Source organism: Hyla sarda, chromosome 6, assembly GCF_029499605.1.
Source record: "Hyla sarda isolate aHylSar1 chromosome 6, aHylSar1.hap1, whole genome shotgun sequence".
Lineage (NCBI taxonomy): Eukaryota > Metazoa > Chordata > Amphibia > Anura > Hylidae > Hyla > Hyla sarda.
The window spans coordinates 285,512,002-285,536,579 of NC_079194.1; the positions used below are offsets into that span (position 1 = coordinate 285,512,002).

The 24,578-nt window shown below is 47.5% G+C and overlaps 1 protein-coding gene across 2 annotated transcripts in view; it reads left to right on the top strand.

Annotated features, from left to right (window-relative positions):
- The window catches only part of TPCN2 (two pore segment channel 2), a 66,739-nt gene that overhangs the window by 27,116 nt on the left and 15,045 nt on the right, over positions 1-24,578 (top strand). For both annotated transcript variants that reach the window (XM_056527571.1, XM_056527572.1), the window contains 11 exons: positions 1,726-1,825; positions 3,969-4,034; positions 4,446-4,510; positions 7,611-7,714; positions 9,218-9,299; positions 9,398-9,484; positions 13,467-13,586; positions 14,923-14,982; positions 15,905-16,033; positions 17,898-17,947; positions 19,052-19,151. In XM_056527571.1, coding sequence (XP_056383546.1) covers positions 1,726-1,825; positions 3,969-4,034; positions 4,446-4,510; positions 7,611-7,714; positions 9,218-9,299; positions 9,398-9,484; positions 13,467-13,586; positions 14,923-14,982; positions 15,905-16,033; positions 17,898-17,947; positions 19,052-19,151 — 963 coding nt within the window. The remainder of the gene's footprint in view (positions 1-1,725; positions 1,826-3,968; positions 4,035-4,445; positions 4,511-7,610; positions 7,715-9,217; positions 9,300-9,397; positions 9,485-13,466; positions 13,587-14,922; positions 14,983-15,904; positions 16,034-17,897; positions 17,948-19,051; positions 19,152-24,578) is intronic.

A 24,578-nucleotide genomic window follows, 5' to 3' on the forward strand; every position in this document is an offset into this window, starting at 1 on the left:
GGCCCTCAACGATGGTAATCCGTTCCAAATGGACCATCGTTTGTTGAAACCATCGCATGTTGAGGGATCCGTGCAATGTAAAGTATAGGACAGTGGTCTACAACCTGCGGACCTCCAGATGTTGCAAAACTACAACTCCCAGCATGCCCGGACAGCCGTTGGCTGTCCGGGCATGCTGGGAGTTGTAGTTTTGCAACATCTGGAGGTCCGCAGGTTGAAGACCACTGGTATTGGAGGTTATACTCGCGTGTCCCCGCCGCTCCGGACCGTCACCGCTGCCCTGGATGTCGCCTTCCATCGCTGTCGCCGCGTCCCCGCGGTGTCCCCGCCGCTCTGGCAAGGCCTCTGCTTCCCCGGCATCCTCGCTCTCCGTCGCCGCCATCATGTCGCTACGCACGCCGCTCCTATTGGATGACGGGACGACGTGCGCAGCGACGTGATGACGACGATGGAGAGCACCGACGATGCAGGGGATCCTGAAGAAGACGCTCCGGAGCCCCGAGGACAGGTAAGTGATCGTCAGCGGACCACACGGGGCACCGTAAACGGCTATCCGGTGGCAGCTGAAGCAGTCTGCGCTGCTGGATAGCCGTTTATGCGATGGCCCCGACATACAAAAGCATCGCATGTTGATGCTGCCTCTGAGAGGCCATCGTATGTTGAAATGATCGTATGTCGGGGCCATAGTAGGTCGGGGGGGTCACTGTATTGTACATCTTGGCAAAACATACCCTTTTTAAAATACCTCATTGAAAATTTAACTTCTTTTTATGGAAATGGATTATAAAAAAAAAATAATAATAATAATAATAATAATAAAAAAAATACTAGGGGTCCCCATACCATCCAGAACATAAACCTATACAGCTGCAGTTCCATATTTGTCCCAGCTGAAGTACAGGCTGGGACAAAGACCAGGAAGTGAGGGCGGGACTAGCACAACTCTATGTTCACTCCTGTCCTATCAGACTGCAGCAAGAAATCAGAGAGGAGGGGGTTACAGAGCAGCCTGCACTGATTAAAGGGTTATTCTGCTCCCCAGCGTCCGGAACTCAATGTTCCGAACGCTGGGTGCGGGCATCCATGTTCACGCCTGCCCCCTCGTGACGTCACGCCCCGCCCCCTCAATGAAAGTCTATGGGAAGGGGGCGCAATGGCCGTCACGCCCCCTCCCATAGACTTGCATTGAGGGGGCGGGGCGTGACATCACGAGGGGGCGGGCGTGAACACGGAAGCCCGCACCCAGCGTTCGGAACATTGAGTTCCGGACGCTGGGGTGTAGAGTAACCCTTTTAAATGAAGAGGCACAGCACAGCAGACTCAGGGAGGAAGTAAATGCATGGTGAATGAGGGTGGGCTCAGTGCGTGCCTCGGACATGCCTCTTCCTGAGCAGTGGATGTCAGAATGAGTGAGCAGCAGAAAAGGGATTTGTGAGCCAAATACAGAAGATAGACACATAAGACATGTAAAGCATCTGCATGACCTAGTGAGTAACATATAGAAGCATTATATATATATATATATATATATATATATATATATATATATATATATATATATATATATAATTTATTATTATTTTTTTTTTTGTTTTGCAATATGACGGGTACCCTTTTATTTCTTGTGACTGGCAGCTCTTGGTCGCGCTATTTCTTCTCCGTGTGGCATTTTTAGCTTTTATCCATTATGTTTCTTCCTCCTCACCCAATATCTGTTGCTGCCAGGATTCTAAGGTGGACGCCGAGTGGTTAAGATACTTTCGCAATCTGCCAGACTCCCTGACCTCACTCCTTGTGCTGCTGACGACCGCAAACAACCCTGACGGTAAGTTGATGGCGTCCTCTAATTTACTGTATACAGTAGCCCTGTACCTTTTTAGATACCAATAAAGCAATATTTTCCAACCAGTGGCTTTTCAGCTGTTGTGGAATTACAACTCCTATCATGCCTGACAAGACGTAAGGGTTTGGGGGGAATTTATTACATTTATTTTATAATATTTATTTTTTACTCAAACACTTTTTTAGGAAATTTGAAACCAGCTAAAATGCCATGTGCATTATACAGACCTCCATACTTTTGGTTTTGGTAGTTTTATAGTGGATTATTTTGGCAACCTCAATTTCAACCCCTTGTGAGCATTTTACCTAGAACATTGCTGACGATGATGTTACTGAGAATATCACTAGAGATGAGCGAACTTACAGTAAATTTGATTCGTCACGAACTTCTCGGCTCGGCAGTTGATGACTTTTCCTGCATAAATTAGTTCAGCTTTCAGGTGCTCCGGTGGGCTGGAAAAGGTGGATACAGTCCTAGGAAAGAGTCTCCTAGGACTGTATCCACCTTTTCCAGCCCACGGGAGCACCGGAAAGCTGAACTAATTTATGCAGGAAAAGTCAGCAACCGCCGAGCCGAGAAGTTCGTGACGAATCGAATTTATTGTAAGTTCGCTCATCTCTAAATATCACCCTAAAGGGGTACTACGCCCCTAGACATCTTATACCTATAGGCGGGACCCCCGCGATCTCCCTGCTTCAACCGGCGTCCGTTTAGAGCGTCGGGGGAAGCGCCGGAGGCTCGTGATGTCACGGTCACGCCCCCTCCCATAGACTTGCATTGAGGGGGCGTGGTTGTGACGTCACAAGCCTCTGCCCCGCATCGCCAGTCAACCGGCACGGAGTGAAGTTTGCTCCGTGCACCGGATGTCTGGGGTGCCGCAGCCGAGATCGCCGAGATTTATCAAAACCTGTGCTGACGAAAAGTTGACCAGTTGCCCATAGTAACCAATCAGATCGCTTCTTTAATTTTGGAAAAGACCTCTGAAAAATGAAAGAAGCGATCTGATTGGTTGCTATGGGTCTTTTTCTCATTCTCTCCATTTGAGGGGGAGGGACAAGAGCTGGGCTGTTTGATAGCAGTACACACACAGGCCTTCTTTTTCCCTTACTTTTCTGGCCAATCACATCACAGCACTTAATGCTTCTTCTATTGCAGTACAGTACTATAGATTATGGGGGGGAGAAGTGGTTTATGATGCACTGGGCTGGCAAGGTGTGAGCAGAAATAAAAGAAATAGCAATACCACGACAACCAAGGGGCTACGCTTAAAGGGGTACTCCGCCCCTGGTATCTTATCTTAGGGGATAAGATGTTAGATCGCTGCGGTCCCGCTGCTGGGGACCCCGGGGATCGCCGCTGTGGCACCCCACCATCATTACTGCACAGAGCGAGATCGCTCTGTGCGTAATGACGGGCGATACAGGGGCCGGAGCAGTGTGACGTCATGGCTCCGCCCCTCATGACATCACGGCCCGTCCCCTCAATGCAAGTCTATGGCAGGGGGCGTGACGACCGCCACGCCTCCTTCCCATAGACTTGTATTGACGGGGGTGGGCCGTGACGTAACGATGCTCCGGCCCCTGTATTGCCCATCATTACGTGCAGAGCGATCTCGCTCTGCGCAGTAATGATAGCGGGGTGCTGCAGCAGCGATCCCCGGGGTCCCCAGCAGCGGGACCCCGGCGATCTGACATCTTATCCCCTATCCTTTGGATAGGGGATAAGATGTCTAGGGGCGGAGTACCCCTTTAACACTGCAGACCTGAGAGAGAATCCTTGATTACTATTCCAACAGTGTGGATCCTCTGGAGGAGGCAGACTGGCTCACAGATAGCAGATACACAGCTCAGGATTGGTCTCTCTCTCCTGCACAGAGCACATGCTAAGCCCCATCCAATGTCCTGTTTTTTTTGTCCTGATCTATCGGTTACTAGAGACAGAATTACCCTAACAGGCAGTGGACAGCAGATTGCAAGGAAGAGAGACATCCAGTTGCCAAGACTATAAAATTCTTAATATTTTTGGGTGAATAAGGTGATTTACGGAAATGTTAGAAATCACAGAGGGAAGTTGTGCAGAACGTTATAATGGACTAACCTGGAGCTTTGTGTTCTTCCCGTGACAGTGATGATTCCAGCATATTCCTACAACCGGATTTACTCCCTATTCTTCATCATATTTACAGTAATAGGTAAGTTGTCTATAGGCAGTTTGGCGTCACAGTTCCTGCTTAATCTTAGATATTCAGATATACCCTGGATTCTAGCGTCTCATTTAGAGATGAGCGAACTTACAGTAAATTCGATTAGTCACGAACTTCTCGGCTCGGCAGTTGCTGACTTTTCCTGCATAAATTAGTTCAGCTTTCAGGTGCTCCGGTGGGCTGGAAAAGGTGGATACAATTCTAGGAAAGAGTCTCCTAGGACTGTATCCACCTTTTCCAGCCCACGGGAGCACCTGAAAGCTGAACTAATTTATGCAGGATAAGTCATCAACTGCCGAGCCGAGAAGTTCGTGACGAATCGAATTTACTGTAAGGTCGCTCATCTCTAGTCTCATTGTTTCAACCTCATTTTTTTTTCATTTTTTCTTTGTCACATAGGGAGTCTGATTTTGATGAACTTGCTGACTGCTATCATATACAATCAGTTCCGCGGCTATTTAATGGTAAAGTGGTGTTTTTGATTAAAAAAAAAAAAAAAAAAAAAAATATTTTTTTTTTCTTTTTTTGTTGTATAGGCAAACCATAGTTGTCTTTCAAAAAACAACAAAAATAAACTGTGTAGGTCTACAGGTTGTGTGAGGTACTGAAGCTCAGCTCCATTCACTTTAATGAAACGTTGCAGGATAAGACAGAACTCGCAGACAGGTGCGGCAGAGTTCGTGAAAGACAGAAGCCATGTTTTTCTTATCCTTTTACAGCCCCCTTCAACCTGTTGGTGCCATCAGCCATACATTTACAGGGCTGGTGCTAGGTAGATCGTGGCAAGTAGAGATGAGCGAACTTACAGTAAATTCCATTCATCACGAACTTCTCGGGTCGGCAGTTGATGACTTTTCCTGCATAAATTAGTTCAGCTTTCAGGTGCTCCGGTGGGCTGGAAAAGGTGGATACAGTCCTAGGAAAGAGTCTCCTAGGACTGTATCCACATTTTCCAGCCCACCGGAGCACCTGAAAGCTGAACTAATTTATGCAAGATAAGTCATCAACTGCCGAGCCGAGAAGTTCGTGACGAATCGAATTTACTGTAAGTTCGCTCATCTCTAGTGGCAAGCAAAAAAAAAATGTACTGTATTATACCACACCAAACAGAAGTAGACCGGATACAAATCGGCACCGATATATCTAAACCTGTCCCCACTTGCTGAATAAGGATGATAGGGGCAAGTTGTAAATAAACCGGGATCATGGGAGGTGCTCACGCCGAACAACAAGCTTAACGGTAAGTATAAGCGCATGAAGATGGGTAACGGAGCACTCACCCGGTAAGGCTTCGCAGGCTGGCAGGTTGTCAAAGACGCATGATCATCTCTTGGCGGGGAGACGGTGGATGGTCCGGGGGGAGCTCAGATGCAGGCCACGGACCACGGTCCGTGGCCGGCATCTGAGCTCCCCCCGGACCATCCTCCGCCTCCCCGCCAAGAGATGATCAATGTGTCTTTGACAACCTGCCAGTCTGCAATGCCTTACCGGGTGAGTGCTCCGTTACCTATCTTCATGCGCTTAAATGTACTGTATGTTACAGTAGAGACTGGTGCCAATCCAACGGAGCACTCACCCGGTAAGGCATCGCAGGCTGGCAGGTTGTCAAAGACGCATGATCATCTCTTGGCGGGGAGGCGGCGGATGGTCCGGGGGGAGCTCAGATGCCGGCCACGGACCACGGTCCGTGGCCGGCATCTGAGCTCCCCCCGGACCATCCGCCACCTCCCCGCCAAGAGATGATCAATGTGTCTTTTTACAACCTGCCAGCCTGGGATGCCTTACCGGGTGAGTGCTCCGTTACCTATCTTCATGCGCTTAAATGTACTGTATGTTACAGTAGAGACTGATGGTGCCAATCCAGGCCGCCATCTGGAGGAGATCCAGGAGATCTGCAGCCATAGGCACTTATCCGCAGGATAAGGAATAAGTGTCTGATCACAGGGGTCCGAATGCTGGGACCCCCGCGATCTCTTGTATGGTGCCCCAGCTCTGCCAACACACCCCCTCCATGTATCTCTATGGAGCTGTATGGAGGGGGCGTGTCGTCAAACTCAGTGAGGTCGACGACATGCGCAATAGCGGCACAGAGCCGCGGCAATGCCAGGTCTCCATACAGGAGATAGAGACAAGTCCCCGCAATCAGACACTTATCCCCTCTCCTGTGTCTAAGACTGCAGTAATCCTTTAACTCCTTAGATGGCATAGTCAATAGTGACCATAGCATCTACACAGACAGAATAAGGGGGACCCTTACCAGAGGAAGTTCTTTTTCTGTTCAAATGTATTTTCTGTCTGACCACACGATACTGTTCACTGTGCGGAATTCCGCAGTGTGAACAATACCCTAAGACTTCTGGAGATTCATACACTGGTTGCGTCAATCTTTTTAAATCAACTGGTGTCAAAAAGTTATGCAGATTTGTAAATGACTTCTATATAAAAATCTTAATCCTTCCAGTACTTATCAGCTGCTATATGCTTCAGAGGAAGTCCTTTTTCTTTTTGAATTTCCTTTCTGCCTGACCACAGTGCTCTCTGCTGACACCTCTGTCCATATCAGGAACTGTTCAGAGTTAGGAGCAAACCTATCCTGCTCTGGACAGTGCCTAAAATGGACAGAGGTGTCAGCAGAGAGCACTGTGGTCAGGCAGAAAGGAAATTGAAAAAGAAAAGAACTTCCTGTGGAGCATACAGCAGCTGATAAGATGATTTTGCACAAAAATGTTCAACTTTTGAGGATTTACGCAGCTTGCGCCAAAGGGGAGGGAGAAAGCCAGAGAGGGAGCTGATAGGGAACGCAGCTTTGCATGGAGGGAGCCGCTGGATTACAAAGAATTGTGCGCCTCTTAGTAATTGGTGGAGCTTTATTTTTGTGTGGTGTATGACAACAGCAAACATAGTTAAGCTCTCCCCACAATTATTTTAGGGTTTTTACCAATGTATGCAAGAAAATTAAAAAAAAAAAAAAGTCATTGGGATATGTTGGTTGTGGTACATGTCGAGGGTTCTTTACTGTAAGAGCATTGAGACTGTGGAACTCTCTTCCTGAGGAGGTGGTCATGGGGAACTCAGTTAAGGAGTTTAAAAGAGGCCTGGATGCAGCTCTATAGAGTAACAGGTTATGTATACTAGATTTATGGGGACAGAATGTTGATCCAGGGATTTTTTTTGGATTCGGGAAGACATTTTTACCTCTAGTATGAGTTTTTTTTTTTTTGCCTTCCTCTGGATCAACTCAGTAGGGACTCATTAGGGATATAGGTTGGACTTTATGGTCTTTTTTTCAACCTTATGAACTATAGGGGAGATTTATCAAAACCTGTCCAGAGGAAAACTTGCCCAGTTGCCCATAGCAACCAATCAGATCGCTACTTTCATTTTGCAGAGGCCTTGTCAAAAATGTATGACTGGATCTGATTGGTTGCTATGGGCAACTGGGCAACTTTCCCTCTGGGAAGGTTTTGATAAATCTCCCCCTATGTTACTATGTCCCACTGTCATAGTTTATATTCTAAATGGAGTCCGTGTGTGAACAGAGCTTTATTTGGTTATTTCCTCCAGAAATCCGTACAGGCGTCGCTGGTGAGGAGAAGATTGGGAATTCGAGCGGCGTTTGAAGTTCTTTCCTTCCACAGAGAAATCACATCCTGCAGTCGTGACCAGACGTAAGCAAATGGGTTCAAAACAAGATACTATGGGGGATTCATTAATTCATTAATCTATTTACTTGTAAAATGCAACAGTTAAATGATGGGGGAGGGGGAGGTAAGAAAAATTTAAAGCAGAGCGGGGAGGAGACGCCGCTGGTCACTGATTTAAAGTGGCCGCGGCCGTGCTGCTAATACTTAAAGGGGTACTCCGCCCCTGGCATCTTATCCCCTATCCAAAGGATAGGGGATAAGATGTTAGATCGCCGCGGTCCTGCTGCTGGGGAGCCCGGGGATCGCCGCTGCGGCACCCTGCCATCGTTACTGCACAGAACGAGTTCGCTCTGTGCGTAATGACGGGCGATACAGGGGCCGGAGCAGCGTTACGTCATGGCTCCGCCCCTCATGACATCACGGCCCGTCCCCTTAATGCAAGTCTATGGCAGGGGGCGTGACGACCGCCACGCCCCCTCCCCATAGACTTGTATTGACGGGGGGCGGGCAGTGACATTACGAGGGGCGGAGCCGTGACGTAACGATGCTCCGGCCCCTGTATTGCCCGTCATTACGTGCAGAGCGATCTCGCTCTGTGCAGTAATGATAGCGTGGTGCTGCAGCAGGCGATCCCCGGGGTCCCCAGCAGCGGGACCCCGGCGATCTGACATCTTATCCCCTATCCTTTGGATAGGGGATAAGATGTCTAGGGGCGGAGTACCCCTTTAACAAGCAGCCGCTGCTACGGCCGCTTTAAATCAGCGACCAGAAGATTTATCGGCGTATAACACGCAGGCAGGCTTTTTGCCTCAAATTTAAGTTTTAAAAGTGCGTGTTATACGCCGATAAATACGGTAATCATTTATCAAGACTTTTCGAGATGATGGACGGACGTGGTATCTACCAGTGCATCAATATATTTAAAGGGGTACTTCGGCCCTAAGACATCTTATCCCCTATCCAAAGGATAGGGGATAAGATGTCTGACCGCGGGGGGTCCTTCTGCTGGGGACCCCCGCAATCTTGCATTCGGCACCCACCTCTTTGAGCTGCACGCAGTGCAGCTCAAAGAGGTGGGTGCCGAATGCAAGATTGCGGGGGTCCCCAGCTGCAGGACCCCCCGCGGACAGACATCTTATCCCTTATCCTTTGGATAGGGGATAAGATGTCTTAGGGCCGGAGTACCCCTTTAAATATTGACCTATACAGTGGGACTTGATAGGGTAATTGATGAATTATGAGACTTTTTTTATAGAACATTTTGTATCAAAGACTTGAGAATCTTTGAAGAAAGCCCAAAATAAGATGGTATTTCGGTGCTAAATTGTATAGGTGTCCCCTAACCTGTAGCACTCCAGGTTTTGGAAGATTACAACTCCCATAAGGCCCTGATAGCCTTTATCTGTCAGGGCATGATGGGAGTTGTAGTATAGTACAGGTTCGGGACACTGTTGTATAGTATTATGCTATCTGGGGGCAGGTGCGCTGTTTATAATCCTATACATCAAATTCTTATATTTGTCATAGGGCTTGTGTAGATTGTGACACATTCATAAAAGTCTTACAGAAAGTCAAAATGGATGGTTACTGCAAGCTGACGATCACGGAGGTAAGGGCTGCGCTGGATTTTGAACGCATTTAATAATGTTGGAATTGTTCTATTTCCCACTTTTCAATATTGCTGTAATGCTCAATGTTATTTTGCAGCAAGCAACCTGCTGCCCCGGCGGGGTCATCTCTGCGGAGCTTTTTCAGAAGCTGTTTGATGAGCTGGATAAAGATCCGGTCAGACAGGTATTGCACTTTTCTCTGTTATGTTTCCGATAAAGCTGTGTGACCTACGATGTGGTTGTCATTGCCGTTACCCAGCTTTACCAAACGCCCTAATAACACATTTGTGGGGTCTCCTACTGAACCTACTACTGCTTCTCTATCCCCTTAAGGACTGAGCATTTATCCGTTTTTGCACTTTCGTTTTTTCCTCCTTACCTATAAAAAAATAACCCTTTCAATTTTGCACCAGAAATTCCATAAGATTGCTTATTTTTTGCGCCACCAATTCTACTTTGTAATGACATCAGTCACTTTACCCAAAAAATACACGCAAAACGGAAAAATTGTGCAACAAAATTGAAGAAAAAACGCCATTTTGTAACTTTTGGGGGGCTTCTGTTTCTACGCAGTGGCTTTTTCGCTAAAAATGACACCTTATGTTTATTCTGTAGGTCCATACGGTTAAAATGATCCCCCTACTTATATAGGTTTGATTTTGTCGGACTTCTGGAAAAAATCATAACTACGTGCAGGAAAATTTATACGTTTAAATTTTGTCATCTTTTGACCCCTATAACTTTTTTTTATTTATTATGAGGGCTCATTTTTTGCGCCGTGATGTGAAGTTTTTATCGGTACCATTTTTGTATTGATCGGACTTTTTGATCGCTTTTCATTCATTTTTTTTTATGATTTAAAAAGTGACCAAAAATACACTATTTTAGACTTTGGAATTTATTTGCATGTACGCCATTGACCGTGCGGTTTAATTAATGATATATTTTTTATAATTTGGACATTTCCGCATGCGGCGATACCATATTTGTTTATTTTTATTTTTATTTACACAGTTTTTTTTTTTTTTTTTATGTTTTCCCATTTAAAAAAAAAAAAAAATAATTTAAATAAAAATTAAAAGAAACATGTGGTATCGGGGTGATTCTTACTTTTATTAGAGAAGGGGTTAAATGATTTTAACTTTTTTTCTTCACACGCGTGCCCCCGCGTTATAGACTGGGCGTACAGGTACGCCCTGCGTCCTTAAGAGACTATGCCATTCTGGAATCTGATACAGCTTTGTTACTGTTCACAAAGCTTAGTGCTTGTTAGAATATATGTAATCCCAGACGCAAGATTGGTGTTTCCCAACCAGAGTGCCTCCAGCTGTTGCAAAACGACAACTCCCAGCATGCCCTGACAGCCAAAGGTTGTCAGGGCATGCTGGCAGTTGTTGTTTTGCAACAGCTGGAGGCACCCTGGTTGGGAAACACTGCACTAGTTGAACGTCATGTTAACATGACACACTCAACCTTTGTTTCCTACAAGGAAAAATACTGACCGGGATAAAATTCTTAGAATCTGCAGTTTTGTTTCCCCTTTTAGGAGGCATTGAGGTCATATTCGAGTCATGGTACAATGGTGGTGACTAAATATTGCTCTATCCTTATCTACAATTATACATTGTTATAAACAGCAGCTGTGTGAGCCAAGGCCATTATTTGGTTAAAGGACATCTCTGGGTTAGAAAACCTTATCCCCCTATCTTAAAGTGGTACTCCGCCCCTAGACATCTTATCCCCTATCCAAAGGATAGGGGATAAGATGTCAGATCGCCGCGGTCCCGCTGCTGGGGACCCCTGGGATCCCCGCTGCGGCACCGCGCTATCATTACAGCACAGAGCGAGTTCGCTCTGCATGTAATGATGGGCAGTACAGGGGCCGGAGCATCGTTACGTCACGGCCCGCCCCTTTCAATACAAGTCTATGGGAGGGGGTGTGGCGGTCGTCACGCCCCCTCCCATAGACTTGCATTAAGGGGACGGGCCGTGATGTCACGAGGGGCGGCGCCATGACGTCACGCTGCTCCGTCCCCCGTATCGCCCGTCATTACGCACAGAGCGAACTCGCTCTGTGCTGTAATGATAGCGCGGTGCTGCAGCGGGGATCCCAGGGGTCCCCAGCAGCAGGACCGCGGCGATCTGACATCTTATCCGCTATCCTTTGGATAGGGGATAAGATGTCTAGGGGCGGAGTACCCCTTTAAGGATCAGGGATAGGTGTCAGATCGTGGGGGGATCTGACTGCTGGGACCACCTCGATCTTCGGTATGGGGCCCCGGCTCTTCTACTGAATGGGTCGTGTTGACAGTCACTCCCCCTCAGTGTATCTCTATGGGAATCTCTGGCTCTCCCATAGAGATACATGGAGGAGGCGCGACCCATTTAGAAGAGCCGAGGCCCCGTACTGGAGATCACTGGGGGAAATCCCCCATAGGATAGTGGAAAAGTTTTTAGATTCCGGTGTACTCCACCCCTAGACAACTTATCCCCTATCCTTTAGATAGGGGATAAGATGTCTGATCGCGGGGGTCCCACCACTTGGGGCCCCCGCAATCTCCCTGCTGCACCCAGCGTTCGGTTAGAGCGTCGGGTGCAGCGCCGGAGACTTGTGATGTCACAGCCACTCCCCATCAATGCAAATCAATCGGAGAGGGCGTGACGGCCGGAACTGTGAAGTCACGAGCCTCCGCCTCGCCAATCATCCGACACGGAGCAAAGGATGTCTGGGGTGCCGCAGTCTAGATTCAGTCAGACCAAGCATAGGGGATGAGGTGTCTAGGGGCGGAGTACCTCTTTAAGCCTGTAAAAAAAGAGAATATCTCCACTGAAAGCAAGCAGAGATCTTGTTTACACTTCTGTTAGAAAAGTAGCATTTTCATTATACAGCACAATGATTAAATGGTATTTTGTAGGCTAGGGTAATTCTAATGGTGTTCTTCCTTGCTACATCCACATATATGGGGAACCTACTATTTAGTTTACTATCTGCACTCTCCACTGAACAGTCAGAGAAGTAAGGAGTTTATTGTAAAATGGAATGTCAATGGGGTCTGATTAAAGGAGTACTCCGCCCCTGGCATCTTATCCCCTATCCAAAGGATAGGGGATAAGATGTTAGATCGCCGCGGTGCTGCTGCTGGGGACCCCGGGGATCGCTGCTGCAGCACCCGCTATCATTACTGCGCAGAGCGAGATCGCTCTGTGCGTAATGACGGGCGATACAGGGGCCGGAGCATCGTTATGTCACAGCTCCGCCGCTCATGACATCACGGCCCGTCCCCTTAATGCAAGTGTATGGCAGGGGGCGTGACGACCGCCATGCCCCCTCCCATAGACTTGAATTGACGGGGTGAGCCGTGACGTAACGATGCTCCGGCCCCTGTATTGCCAGTCATTACGTGCAGAGCGATCTCGCTCTGCGCAGTAATGATAGCAGGGTGCTGCAGCAGTGATCCCCGGGGTCCCCAGCAGTGGGACCCCGGCGATCTGACATCTTATCCCCTATCCTTTGGATAGGGGATAAGATGTCTAGGGGCGGAGTACCCCTTTAAGAGGCTGAGGGAGCGTGAATCATGTTCTGGGAGGGAAATTCCTAATTTTATCACACCCTCTTAGTCTAGCAGTCACACCCCATTTAACAATACAGTTTCCTTGTATCTGTCTGTTTAGAGAAAGGAGCAGAGAATAGACCATATAGTAAAATTCTATTATGTAGCAAGAAAGTAAAATCGCTGTTGGTATCGGGACACCCAGGGCTATGAAATTATATAAAAAAACTTTAAATGGCACTGTGCTGCAACACCAGACACAGCCTATAAGCCAGGGTGGTGCTGTTTCTGGGAAATAAAAGCTGCACTGTTTTTTTGTAGTCTCATACACTCCCCTTTAATGTGTTTAAATGAGACTGGACAGCTGCTTTAAAGGGGTTATCCAGGATTAGGAAAACAGGATAGATTCTTTTTCCAAAAAACAGCGCCACACCTGTCCTCAGGTTGTGTGTGGTATTGCAGCTCAGTTCCATTGAAGTGAATGCAGCCAAGTTGTAATACCAATGCTGTTTTTAGAAGAATTTAGCACAGTTTTTTTTATTTTTTTTTTTTTATTTTATTCTTGGATAACCCCTTTTACCTTTTTTTTATACATCAACCTTTTTGTTTTCACAGCACCCGCCCCAACCTGTGTATCAATCAAGGTTCCCTCAAGTTTTGCAAATCATTGGCAGCCATCAATATTTTGATCACCTTGGAAGTGTGGTTGCTCTGGCCAATCTCCTCTCTATTTGTGTAAGTAAAAAGTTTAGCATAAAAAAAAAAGTTCACATTTACAATAAAATCTCCCAATAGGGGACACTCCTCCCAATAGGGGACACGCCTCCCAATAGGGGACACTCCTCCCAATAGGGGACACGCCTCCCAATAGGGGACACTCCTCCCAATAGGGGACAGTTGTTTTTCCCGACAGACTCCCTTAAGACTTTATCTATTTGTACCCTCCGAATAGGAGACACTCCCAACAGCGGATGCGGGCACACCATATAGGGGACAACCAGTCTTACGTGTTGGCCCTACCTTGTACACTGGGCCACTGTCGGGGGGTGTACAGCCGATTCCCTAGTAAGGGGCCCAGGCTCCCAGTGGGCCTGCTTCTGTACGTCCACATCATTAGCCTCCTCTCCTCTGATCCTCCCGTACCCCTTTATTTTCACTGTGCCAAAGCATCCTCCCCCCCCCCCCTTTTTATTTTTTTTTATTTTTTGTTTTTTACCCCCTGTGCAACATCATTTCCCCTTGATTCCTCCCCCCCTGTGCTATTTCATTCCCCTTTTTATTACCCTCTGTGGAAATTTATCACCCCCTCTTTACCACCCCATGTGCCATATCATCCCACCTGTGCCATTTCATTCCCCCTTTGTTCCCCCGTGACCTGTGCCAAATAATCTCCCCCTTACCCCTTGTACCACATCACTTTACCCTTCCCTCCTTCCCTCTGTCGTTCTCCTGGCCAGCAGGCTCAGGTACATGGATACTCAGCGGGTTTGACTCGGCAGTAGTTTTCTGCTCTGGCTAATAGAACGAGAGTCCTGAGCAGCGAACCTATCCTCTGATATCCATACACCCCAAGGCAGTGTTCACACGGTCAGGTTTTTTTAAATTGGGATTATTGAATAGAAAGTTAGGGACAGATCATACATGGAGGACATGTAAGGAAAAGACAGATTTCCCTTCTTTTCATTCCTAATGGGGCTGAAGCCTGGGGTCTAATGGGGCTGAAGCCTGGGGTCTGACTGGCTGTTGCAGAAACCTTTTGCACATCCACATATCGCCGTAGAGCCACAAATCTACTGAACCTCGCAGGCATAAGCAAGCGATCACAGAGCCAGGGGTGGCTCTGCTCATTGCTGTGCTTCACTGCAGAAGCTGCAACTTTGTATCTCAGTCACACAGGGAAACAAACCCCTCCCCCCCCCCCCCCAAAAAAACAAACATTTCTCTAGGACATGAATTGTGACCATACGGTAGTGTATGAGATAAATCCCATCTCAAAAAGCACTACTGTTCCTATGTGACCCTTGGAACACTTCTCGGAATGTGACATTCATGGTGTTTGATGTCTTCTCAGGTTGTGTTAATGGTTGATGCAGAGAAATCCGGGAGCGATCGAGATGATTTTTTCTTAGGCGTGAGTATCTTTTAAGCGTAAAACATTCAGTGTATTGTAAGATTCTTTAAGCATGCCGTAACAATAGCTATGTGTGATTAAAGGGGTACTCAGCCCCTAAACATCTTATCCCCTATCCAAAGGATGGGGGATAAGATGTCTGATCGCAGGGGTCCTGCCGCTGTGGACCCCTGCGATCTCGGCTGCGGCACCCCACACATCCATTGCACAGAGCGAACTTTGCTACATGCCGGTTGACTGGCGGGGCAGAGGCTTGTGATGTCACAGTCACACCCTGCTTGTGAGGTCACGACCATGCCCCCTCAATGCAAGTCTATGGGAGGGGGCGTGACGGCCGTCACGCCCCCTCCCATAGACTTACATTGAGGGGGCATGGCCGTGATGTCACGAGCCTCTGGCGCTGCACCTCACGCTCTAAACAAACGCAGCAGCAGGGAGATTGCGGGGGTCTCCAGTGGCAGGACTTTAAAGGAGTAGTCCAGTGCTGAAAAACTTTTCACCTATCCTAAGGATAGGGGATAGGTTTCAGATCGCGGTCTGACAGCTGCCCCTCCCCGTGATCTCCTGTACGGGGCCCCAGCTCGCTGGCCAGATAGCGGGTGTCGACCACTACATGAAGCGGCGGCCGACACGCCCCCTCAATACAGCGCTATGGCAGAGCCGGAGAGTGCAGAAGGCAGAGCTCCGGCTTTGCCATAGAGTTGCATTCCGGCGGCATGTCAGCGGTCAGCAACCAACTTCGTGCGGTGGTCAACGTGCCTCCTTCCCGTGGGCTGCCGGGGCCCGTACAGGAGAAAATGATACCCAATCATTAGGATAGGGGATACGTTTTTCAGCACTCGACTACTCCTTTAAGAACCCTGTGGATGCAGAGGCTGCTGGGAGTACAGGACTGATACTTACCTGTCTATTTTATCTGCAGGCCATAAATTGCTTCTTTATACTGTACTATGTCCTGGAAATGGCTCTGAAAATATTCTCCCTGGGAATCAAGAACTACGTCTCCTACCCAAGCAATATTTTTGATGGAGTCCTAACGATCATTCTGCTGGTAAGTGATGACCCGTCCTGGTATCGTTACAGCCGAGATCAGGGAGCGGCACAGCAAGCATATTGACTGATCAGTGGGGGTCCTACCTCAGAATATAGTGAGCATTCGCTGTTTACTGGACACTGGACATACAGTGCGATTTGCTGTTTACTGGAAATATTTCAGTGCTTTCTGAGCTGCATTTTGTTACAATGTATCACTAATCACCCAGGAAACAGGGAGATTTGTACTACTGTGGTGTTTAGATTGTCCAGATGTGCCGTATACTTCAGAACAAACCCCACTGTTCCATAAAGAGGACTAGGTCAGGGCAAAAATGTTGGCGCCTTTCTAAGCATTTGTTTATTGACCGCAATAAACAAATTGTAACCCGAAGTATGTTAAAGGAGAACTCGGTACTTAAAAGGGTACTCCGGTGGAAAACACATATATATTTGTAATATATAATATAATATTGATTTAAAAAAAATATATACATAAAATATAATATAATATAAATAAATAAATATATATGTTTTTTTTGTGTTTTTTTTAAATCAACTGGTGCCAGAAAGTTAAACAGATTTGTAAATTACTTCTTTTAAAATAATCTTTACCCTTCCAGTACTTATTAGCAGCTGTATGCTACAGAGAAAATTATTTTCTTTTTCAATTTTTTTTTGTCTTGTCCACAGTGCTCTCTGCTGACACCTCTGTCCGTGTCAGGAACTGTCCAGAGCAGCATAGGTTTACAATGGGGATTTTCTCCTGCTCTGGACAGTTCCTGATATGGACATCAGGTGTCAGCAGAGAGCACTGTGGACAAGACAAAAAAGAAATTCAAAAAGAAAATAATTTCCTCTGTAGCATATAGCTGCTGCAAAGTACTTGAAGGATTAAGATTTTTTTAATAGAAGTAATTGACAAATCTGTTTAACTTTCTGGCATCAGTTGATTAAAAAAATGTTTTCCACCTTTACTACCCCTTTAACTACTTATCCCCTATTCTGTGGATAAGGGATAAGTGTCTGATCTCAGGGGGTCCAACTGCTGAGACCCTCCACGACTGCTCTGTGCACGGAGATATGGCGTTTACGTATCTCCGACTCTTCCATAGAGATGCATGGAGGGGATGTGTTGACCACCGCTCTGTGCACAGAGCGGTTGTTGCTCCGTGCATGAGGAGAGCTGGGGTGCTGGACAGAAGATCATGGGGGGGTCCCAGCAGTCGGACCCCCGTGATCAGACAATTATCCCCATAAGTAGTTAAGTACCAAAATTTCCCCTTGAGGAATTTCCATCTCGGCTTGTTTATCCCCTTGTTCTCATCTCAACACAGGTGGTCTGACTGCTGGGACCTCTGCCGATCCCAAAAACTGGGACATAATTGTCCCCAGAATGAAGGCAGCACACCATGCCTGCACTGCCACCGCTCCATTTATTCTCTATGGGGTAAAAGCAGTGTTTCCCAACCAGGGTGCCTTCAGCTGTTGCAAAACTACAACTCCCAGCATGCCTGGACAGCCGAAGGCTGTCCAGGCATGCTGGGAGTTGTAGTTTTGCAACAGCTGAAGGCACCCTGGTTGGGAAACACTAGGGTAAAGGAACATTTCCAAGCTCAGCGTTTTCAGGGTCCCATGAGTCAGACCTCCAAACTGAAATGGGAATACCCCTTTAATAAAATATCATAACATTATATCATTCAGTAAATTAGAAGTAGTGCAGGGTTTTCAAAACCGTGTGCCTCCAGCTGTTGCGAAACTACAGCTCCCAGCCTGCCCAGACAGCCGAAAGCTGGGAGTTGTAGTTTTGCAACAGCTAAAGGTGAGTAATGTCTCGGATTATAATCCAATTCTTATAATCTCCTTTTGTCATTGTCTTCTAGATTTTGGAAATTGCTACCTTTGCCATATACAAGTTCCCACATCCTGGATGGTATGTATCAGAAACGGCATTTAAAACATATTTCGGACGAGATTTATCAAAACCTGTCCAGAGGAAAAGTTGCTGAGTTGCCCATAGCAACCAATCAGATCGCTTCTTTCATTTTCCACAGGCCTTTTAAAAAAATGAAAGAAGCGATCTGATTGGTTGCTATGGGCAACTGGTCAACTTTTCCTCTGTTTTTGATGAAACTATGATAGAACCTCAAATATGCAGAATGTATTATAGATAAAGCCACATGTAGCAAATGTTTGTCGGTCAAAAACTGGACCTTCGTGCCATTTTACTTGTTGTAGTTCTTAATGCTTCTTTATATTTGTATGCTGCAATGTGCGGCCTTATGTACCCCCTTTCTTACATGGATGTAATAGGGGGTGACATTTTAAATGAATGGGCTGAATTTTGTCCATTACCAGATGTTGTAACTGGGGGTGCAGCGGGTATTACAACCGGATGCTCTTCAATTTATTATAATTTATTTATTATTTATCTATTTATTCATTATCTATTAATTATCTACTATTTATTTATTTATTTATTATCTACTATTTATTTATTTATTATTTATTTATTATCTATTTATTTATTCATTATCTATTATCTACTATTTATTTATTTATTTATTATTTATTTATTATCTATTTATTTATTATCTACTATTTATTTATTTATTCATTATTTATTTATTATCTATTTATTTATTATCTACTATTTATTTATTTATTTATTAATTATCTATTTATTATCTATTATTTATTCATTATCTATTTATTATCTACTATTTATTCATTATCTATTTATTATCTACTATTTATTTATTAATTATCTATTTATTATCTATTTATCTATTCATTACCTATTTATTATCTACCATATTATTTATTTATCTTTTTATTTATTATCTATTTTTCTTATTTATTAATTATCTATTTATTTATCTATTAATGGGCATTAAATGTTATTATTTTTTTTATAGTGAGCATCATATTAATGGGCATTTATCATTGGGTCTAGTTATTATAACCAACATAATGTATCGGGATGGGGGGGGGGGGGCTGGTGCACATACTTACCAAGGTGTTTGGGATTTTGCAGGAAGCCAGATATGCAGGGGCTGCTGTCTCTCTGGGAAATGGTCCGTCTTGTCAACATGTTTATAGTCTTCAGGTTCCTGAGAATCATCCCAAATATGAAGGTAAGTCCCAAGGAAAAGGGGGGGGGGAGGCGGCATGTGACTGGCAGTGTAGGGAGACTTAAAGGACAGGTATTGATCCCTGGGAAAAGCATGGATGGTAGAAAGCTGTCTCGCTAGCGCCACCTATTGGATGTAACTTTCTTCCCTGTAAGTCACTGTTTAAAGGGTACCTTTCTTCAAAAAAACTTTTGATATTGTATAGATTAATGTATACAGAATAACTTTCCAATTGCATGTTATTAAAAAAATAAGCTTCTTTCTATTTAATTTTCCACTTTGAAAAAATGACCACTAGAGGTCTCCCTACCAGTCCTGGCCACAAGCCTTTTTTTTTTTTTTATAGATTTCAGACTCATGCTGGAGTGCTAAATCTCAGACTGCAGCTGGGAAACAAACAAGCTAAGCTGGCAGCTCTGAATCTTCTCCTCTCCGTTTACAATTGCATGTGCAGAGAGAAGAAAGATCGGAACTCAGATAGTAAAATGAATGAGGGCATGCAGTAAGGCAGAGTCAGGAGCATACTCTGCTGTGCTATGAGCACAGTGCTGGCTCCTTCCTGTCTGATTGACAGGCAGGGAGCAGTGCTGAGCTTGTCTGTGTCCTGGCTGCAGTCTGAGATTTAGGACTCCAGCATGAGTCTTGAATCTATAAAAAAAAAAAAAAGGGCTTGCGGCCAGGACTGGTAGGGAGACCTCTAGTGGTCATTTTTTCAAAGTGGAAAATTAAATAGAAAGAAGCATATGTTTCTCTATCGACTCCATTGGGGGGGGGGGGGGGTTGGGGGGGAGACACAGAACCTTGGGTATATGCTACTGTCTCTAGGAGGCTTGACACTATGGTAACCAAAAAGTCTGCTCCTCCCAGAAGGGTATACCCGCCTCCAGGCCACTGAGCAATTCAGTTTTTGCTTAGTGTCTTAAGGAGGTGGACACTGGTCTGTTGTTCTCCAGACCAGGTCTCATATTTTTTATTTTTTAGGATTAGGGAATGTGTTAGTGCTTTATTCCTTTTTATTTCTGTTTTCAGGTGGGGACTCAGGAACTACGGTTCACGGTTTCCCCATTGTGAGAGGTGGCAGGCATCTTAAATGTACTGTTAACCCCCTCTCGCCAACGGTCATCGCTTGGGGTTGTACCTCATGGGTCCGGGTCCCCCTACCTCCCTGTTCGCCTCGCTATGAGCTTGGCTTGCTGCAGGTGAAAATGTTGACTGAAGACTACATTCTGAAGACTTCTTTAGGTAAGTTCTTCAGCGTAGGTGAGTATTTTTCTTTCCCTAGGTCTTGCAACAGCTGGAGACCCCCTGTTTTTTGGACCTGGCATTACTAAGCTAGGGCTGGCCGTGGGATACTTATTCTTCCCTGCAGGGGGATTGTTTTTTATTATTGGGAGAGCAGTTGTGCAAGGGGCAGTGTTTCATAGTAAGGGGCACTTTATTTGACAATGTGTTACTGTATGCGCCGCAGGCTTCTCTCTGCGGGCGGGTGCGCCCTTTCACTTTCGGCAGCCGCGGCTGTCGACGGCACTTCGCCCGCTCCGTTCCCCGGGCACATAGGAGCCCACTAAGGCGGCGTGTGCACTCGGGGTTCGGAGCGGGCACCATTTCTAAGTCCCGCTGTAATTCTTCGGCGGCCCGGCGGACGTTAGCTCCGCCCACCAGGCCGCATAAGCGCTTCAGCAGCGCAAAATAGCCGCCAATCAGCGCCGTGCACGCGTTTGGAGCTGTGCAGGGGCCAATCACAGCGCCCTTGCCTCTGACCCGGCCTCTTCTTCCTATTGGCCAGCGTCTCTTCTCTCTCCTCACAGCCACAGTGCGGAGTTCTCCTCACAGCAGCTGCCTTGGGACACAGACTTGGGTGAGACTGTTCATTTTTTAGCTATGTCCGTGCCCAGAACTGTTCCTCCCTCAAAGCAGATATCGGGAACATTAGTTACCCATTACGCTTGTAAAAACTGCTCTGCAAAAATGGCAGGTTCTGCTGAACCCACTTGTTCTGCCTGCTCCACTGCTCCCCCAGACCCCCCTGCTATTTCTAACCCAGGTGCTCCTTCAGACCCGGGTTCGGCCGCCCCTCCAGCCTGGGTTTCCTCCCTCTCCCAGTCTATATCCGACTTGGCACAGATCTCCCGTTCTGTGGTAACTGCCTTGGAGAGGTCTACCCTTCACCGGCCCTCTAGAAGGTCTCGTTCCCCTTCTTCCTATGCTTCACATAAGCGTAATAGGGGTGTCTCTTCTGACTCATCCCCCGAGTCTTCTGGTAGACACGGGCGTTTCTCTCGCAGGTCTCGCCCGACTGCTTCTTCAGGCCACACGCGCCACTCTTCCAGAGGACGTTCCCGGGGTCACCGCTCTTGCTCTCCTGAGCCATGTATCAGGTCGGAGTCTTCCTGTTCTAGGGCCGCCTCCACTCGTTCGCACTCTCCTGGAGAGCTGGCGGATGAGGTTTCCAATTCGGCATCTGACTCAGAGGACCGTTCGGACTCAGTGGACACGGTGAACTCATTGGTTATGGCCATAAGAGACACCTTTTAACCTAGAGGACCCAGGAACTTCGGATGCAGTTACAGAAGTATCCTTTCATCGTGCCCGACCGGCACCCAAAGTGTTCAGCTCTCGCGCTTGATGCCATTCTAGAATCTGCCTGGAAGCACCCTGAGAAGAAGTTTCAGGGACTGAAGAAAGTTCAAGCGCGATATCCTTTCGCCAAGGACCTTGTCTCCAAATTGACTTCATCTCCGGCGGTGGATCCTCCGGTTTCCCGCCTCTCTAAAGCTACTACCTTGCCGCTGGCGGATGCAGCTGCCTTCAAGGATCCGGCAGACAAAAAGGTGGAGTCCTTAGCGAAGTATGCCTTTGAAGCAGCGGGTTCCTCCCCGCTTCCTGCCTTCGCCTCCACCTGGGTGTCTAAGGCCCTTTCGGTTTGGCATTCCCAACTCAGTCAGGGCATTCTTTCGGGATCTCCCCCGGAAGAACTGTCTGCTCTGGCCCGCCAATGTTCCAAAGCTGGAGACTTTCTGTGTTCTGCTTCCTTGCACTCGGCTCGCTGCGCTGCCTTTGCCACCGGTAATCTAGTGGCCCTCCGTGGTTCCATTTGGCTTAAAAAATGGAACGTGAATGCTGCATCTAAGTCTCTTGCAGAGATTCCTTTTACCGGTTCACGACTTTTCGGCAAGGGCCTGGATGAGATTATCTCTGTGGCGACAGGTGGCAAGAGCTCCTTATTACCTCAAAACAAGTCTAGCACTTCTTTCCGCAGAAAGTCATCTTCTTTTCGGACGCCTGGCCCCTCTAAAGGTTCCAGCCAGGCGCCTTCATGTGACAAGAAGGCTCCCTTTTTCAAGGCGCGTCCTTCTTGGAAGTCTGACACCAACCGTTCTGGCCGTTTTGCGGCCAAATCGGGCAACCGCAAACCCACTTCTGCATGAAGGGACGCCCCCACCCGCAGCTTTTTCTCGGGTGGGAGGTCACCTCTTGCTCTTTCGAGACGTTTGGACCACGCACATTCAGAACTCCTGGGTCAGGGACGTGGTGTCCAACGGATACCGGAGAGAATTTGCCTCCCTTCCGAGGGATTGTTTTTTTCAGTCCCGTGCTCCCCGATCTCCCTCGCTTGCGAGGGAATTTCGGGAGGCTCTTCAGTCCCTTCTCATCCAGGGTGTCATTGTCCCGGTTCCTTTCGGGGTTTCTATTCCAATCTCTTCGTGGTTCCCAAGAAAAACTGTTCTGTGTGGCCAATCCTGGATCTCAAACGTCTCAACCAACATCATCTTCTCCGCCCTTTCCGAATGGAATCTCTCCGTTCGGTGGTGGCGTCCATGGATCAAGGGGAGTTTCTTTCCTCGGTGGACATCAAGGATGCCTACCTCCACGTTCCAATTTTTCCCGGACACCAGCGGTATCTCCGCTTTGCGGTTCCGGAAGGTCATTATCAATTTGTGGCTCTCCCCTTCGGTCTGGCCACAGCGCCTCGAGTTTTTACCAAGATTCTGGCGCCTGTGGTAGCTCTGTTACGGTCAAGAGGGGTATCAGTGATACCCTACTTGGATAACCTCCTCATCAAGGCCTCCACCAGAGACCAGGCTCTGGAGAATGTGAACCTCACTCTTCAGACCTTATGTCGCTTCGGGTGGATGGTCAACCGAGACAAGTCAGTTCTCTCCCCCACCCAGTCTCTGATCTTCTTGGGGCTTCAGTTCGACTCTGCCTCGGCTCGGATTCACCTCCCGTTGGACAAACGTCTGGCCCTCTTGTCGGGAGTCCGCTCCCTCCGGATACCCTCCCCGGTCACCATCCGTACTTGACTAAGACTTATTAAGAAGTTGAAACGCGTTGGTGCATTTCGTTAGTGTTCTTTTATCCTCCTTTATTGTTTGTATGCTGTTTTGGATTTTAATATGAATTGAATTAAAGCCTTGGATTTTATCAGAGTTGGGAGCCGGATATCCTTTTCCTTTGTTTCCTACCATCCGTACTTGCATGGAAGTCCTGGGTTGAATGGTGGCAGCCATGGAGGCCGTACCCTTTGCCCAGTTTCATTACCGTCCTCTTCAGCTTACGATTCTTGCCCGGTGGGACAGGTCTCGTCTCTCTCTCTCTCTCGATCGCAAGATTGTTCTCCCTCTTTGGACCCTTCGGTCTCTGCGCTGGTGGCTCCGCTCCCCCCTTCTTCTTCTGGGGAGTTCGTTCCTTCCCCTCCACTGGCGGGTGGGCTGGGGGGGTGTTTTCAGGGATCAGACTGTTCAAGGCCTCTGGCCTCCCCAGGAAGCCCTTCCTTCCATAAACATCTTGGAACTGAGGGCGCTTTATCTTTGTCTGAAGCATTCGGAATCCCTGCTTCAGGGCCACCCTGTCCGTGTCCAGTCGGACAACGCCACGGCTGTGGCGTACATCAACCAGCAGGGCGGCACTCGCAGCTCAGCAGCCATGTCCGAGGTGACAAAGATCCTTCTCTGGGCGGAACAAGTTGTTCCAGCCATTTCGTCAATTCACATTCCGGGAGTGTTCAACTGGGAAGCGGATTTCCTCAGTCGGTCCTCAGCCGACCCCGGAGAGTGGTCCCTTCTTCCGGAGGTGTTCGCACAGATCTGCAACCTCTGGGGGACCCCAGACGTGGATCTCTTCGGGTCTCTACACAACCGGAAAATTCAGACGTTTGTGTCAAAATCCAGGGACCCCCTGGCTCTAGCCGTGGATGCCCTAGTAATTCCGTGGTCGGGCTTTGTCCTGCCATACCTGTTTCCTCCTCTCCCCCTTCTTCCCAGGGTTCTGAGGAAGCTCAAGGTGGAGGGAGTCCCCGCCATTCTGGTGGCTCCAGACTGGCCTCGAAGGACATGGTACGCCACTTCGTCCAGACCTACTGTCACAGGGTCCCCTTTGCCACCTCAATTTACAGTCACTGCATTTGACGGCGTGGCGGTTGAGACCGCG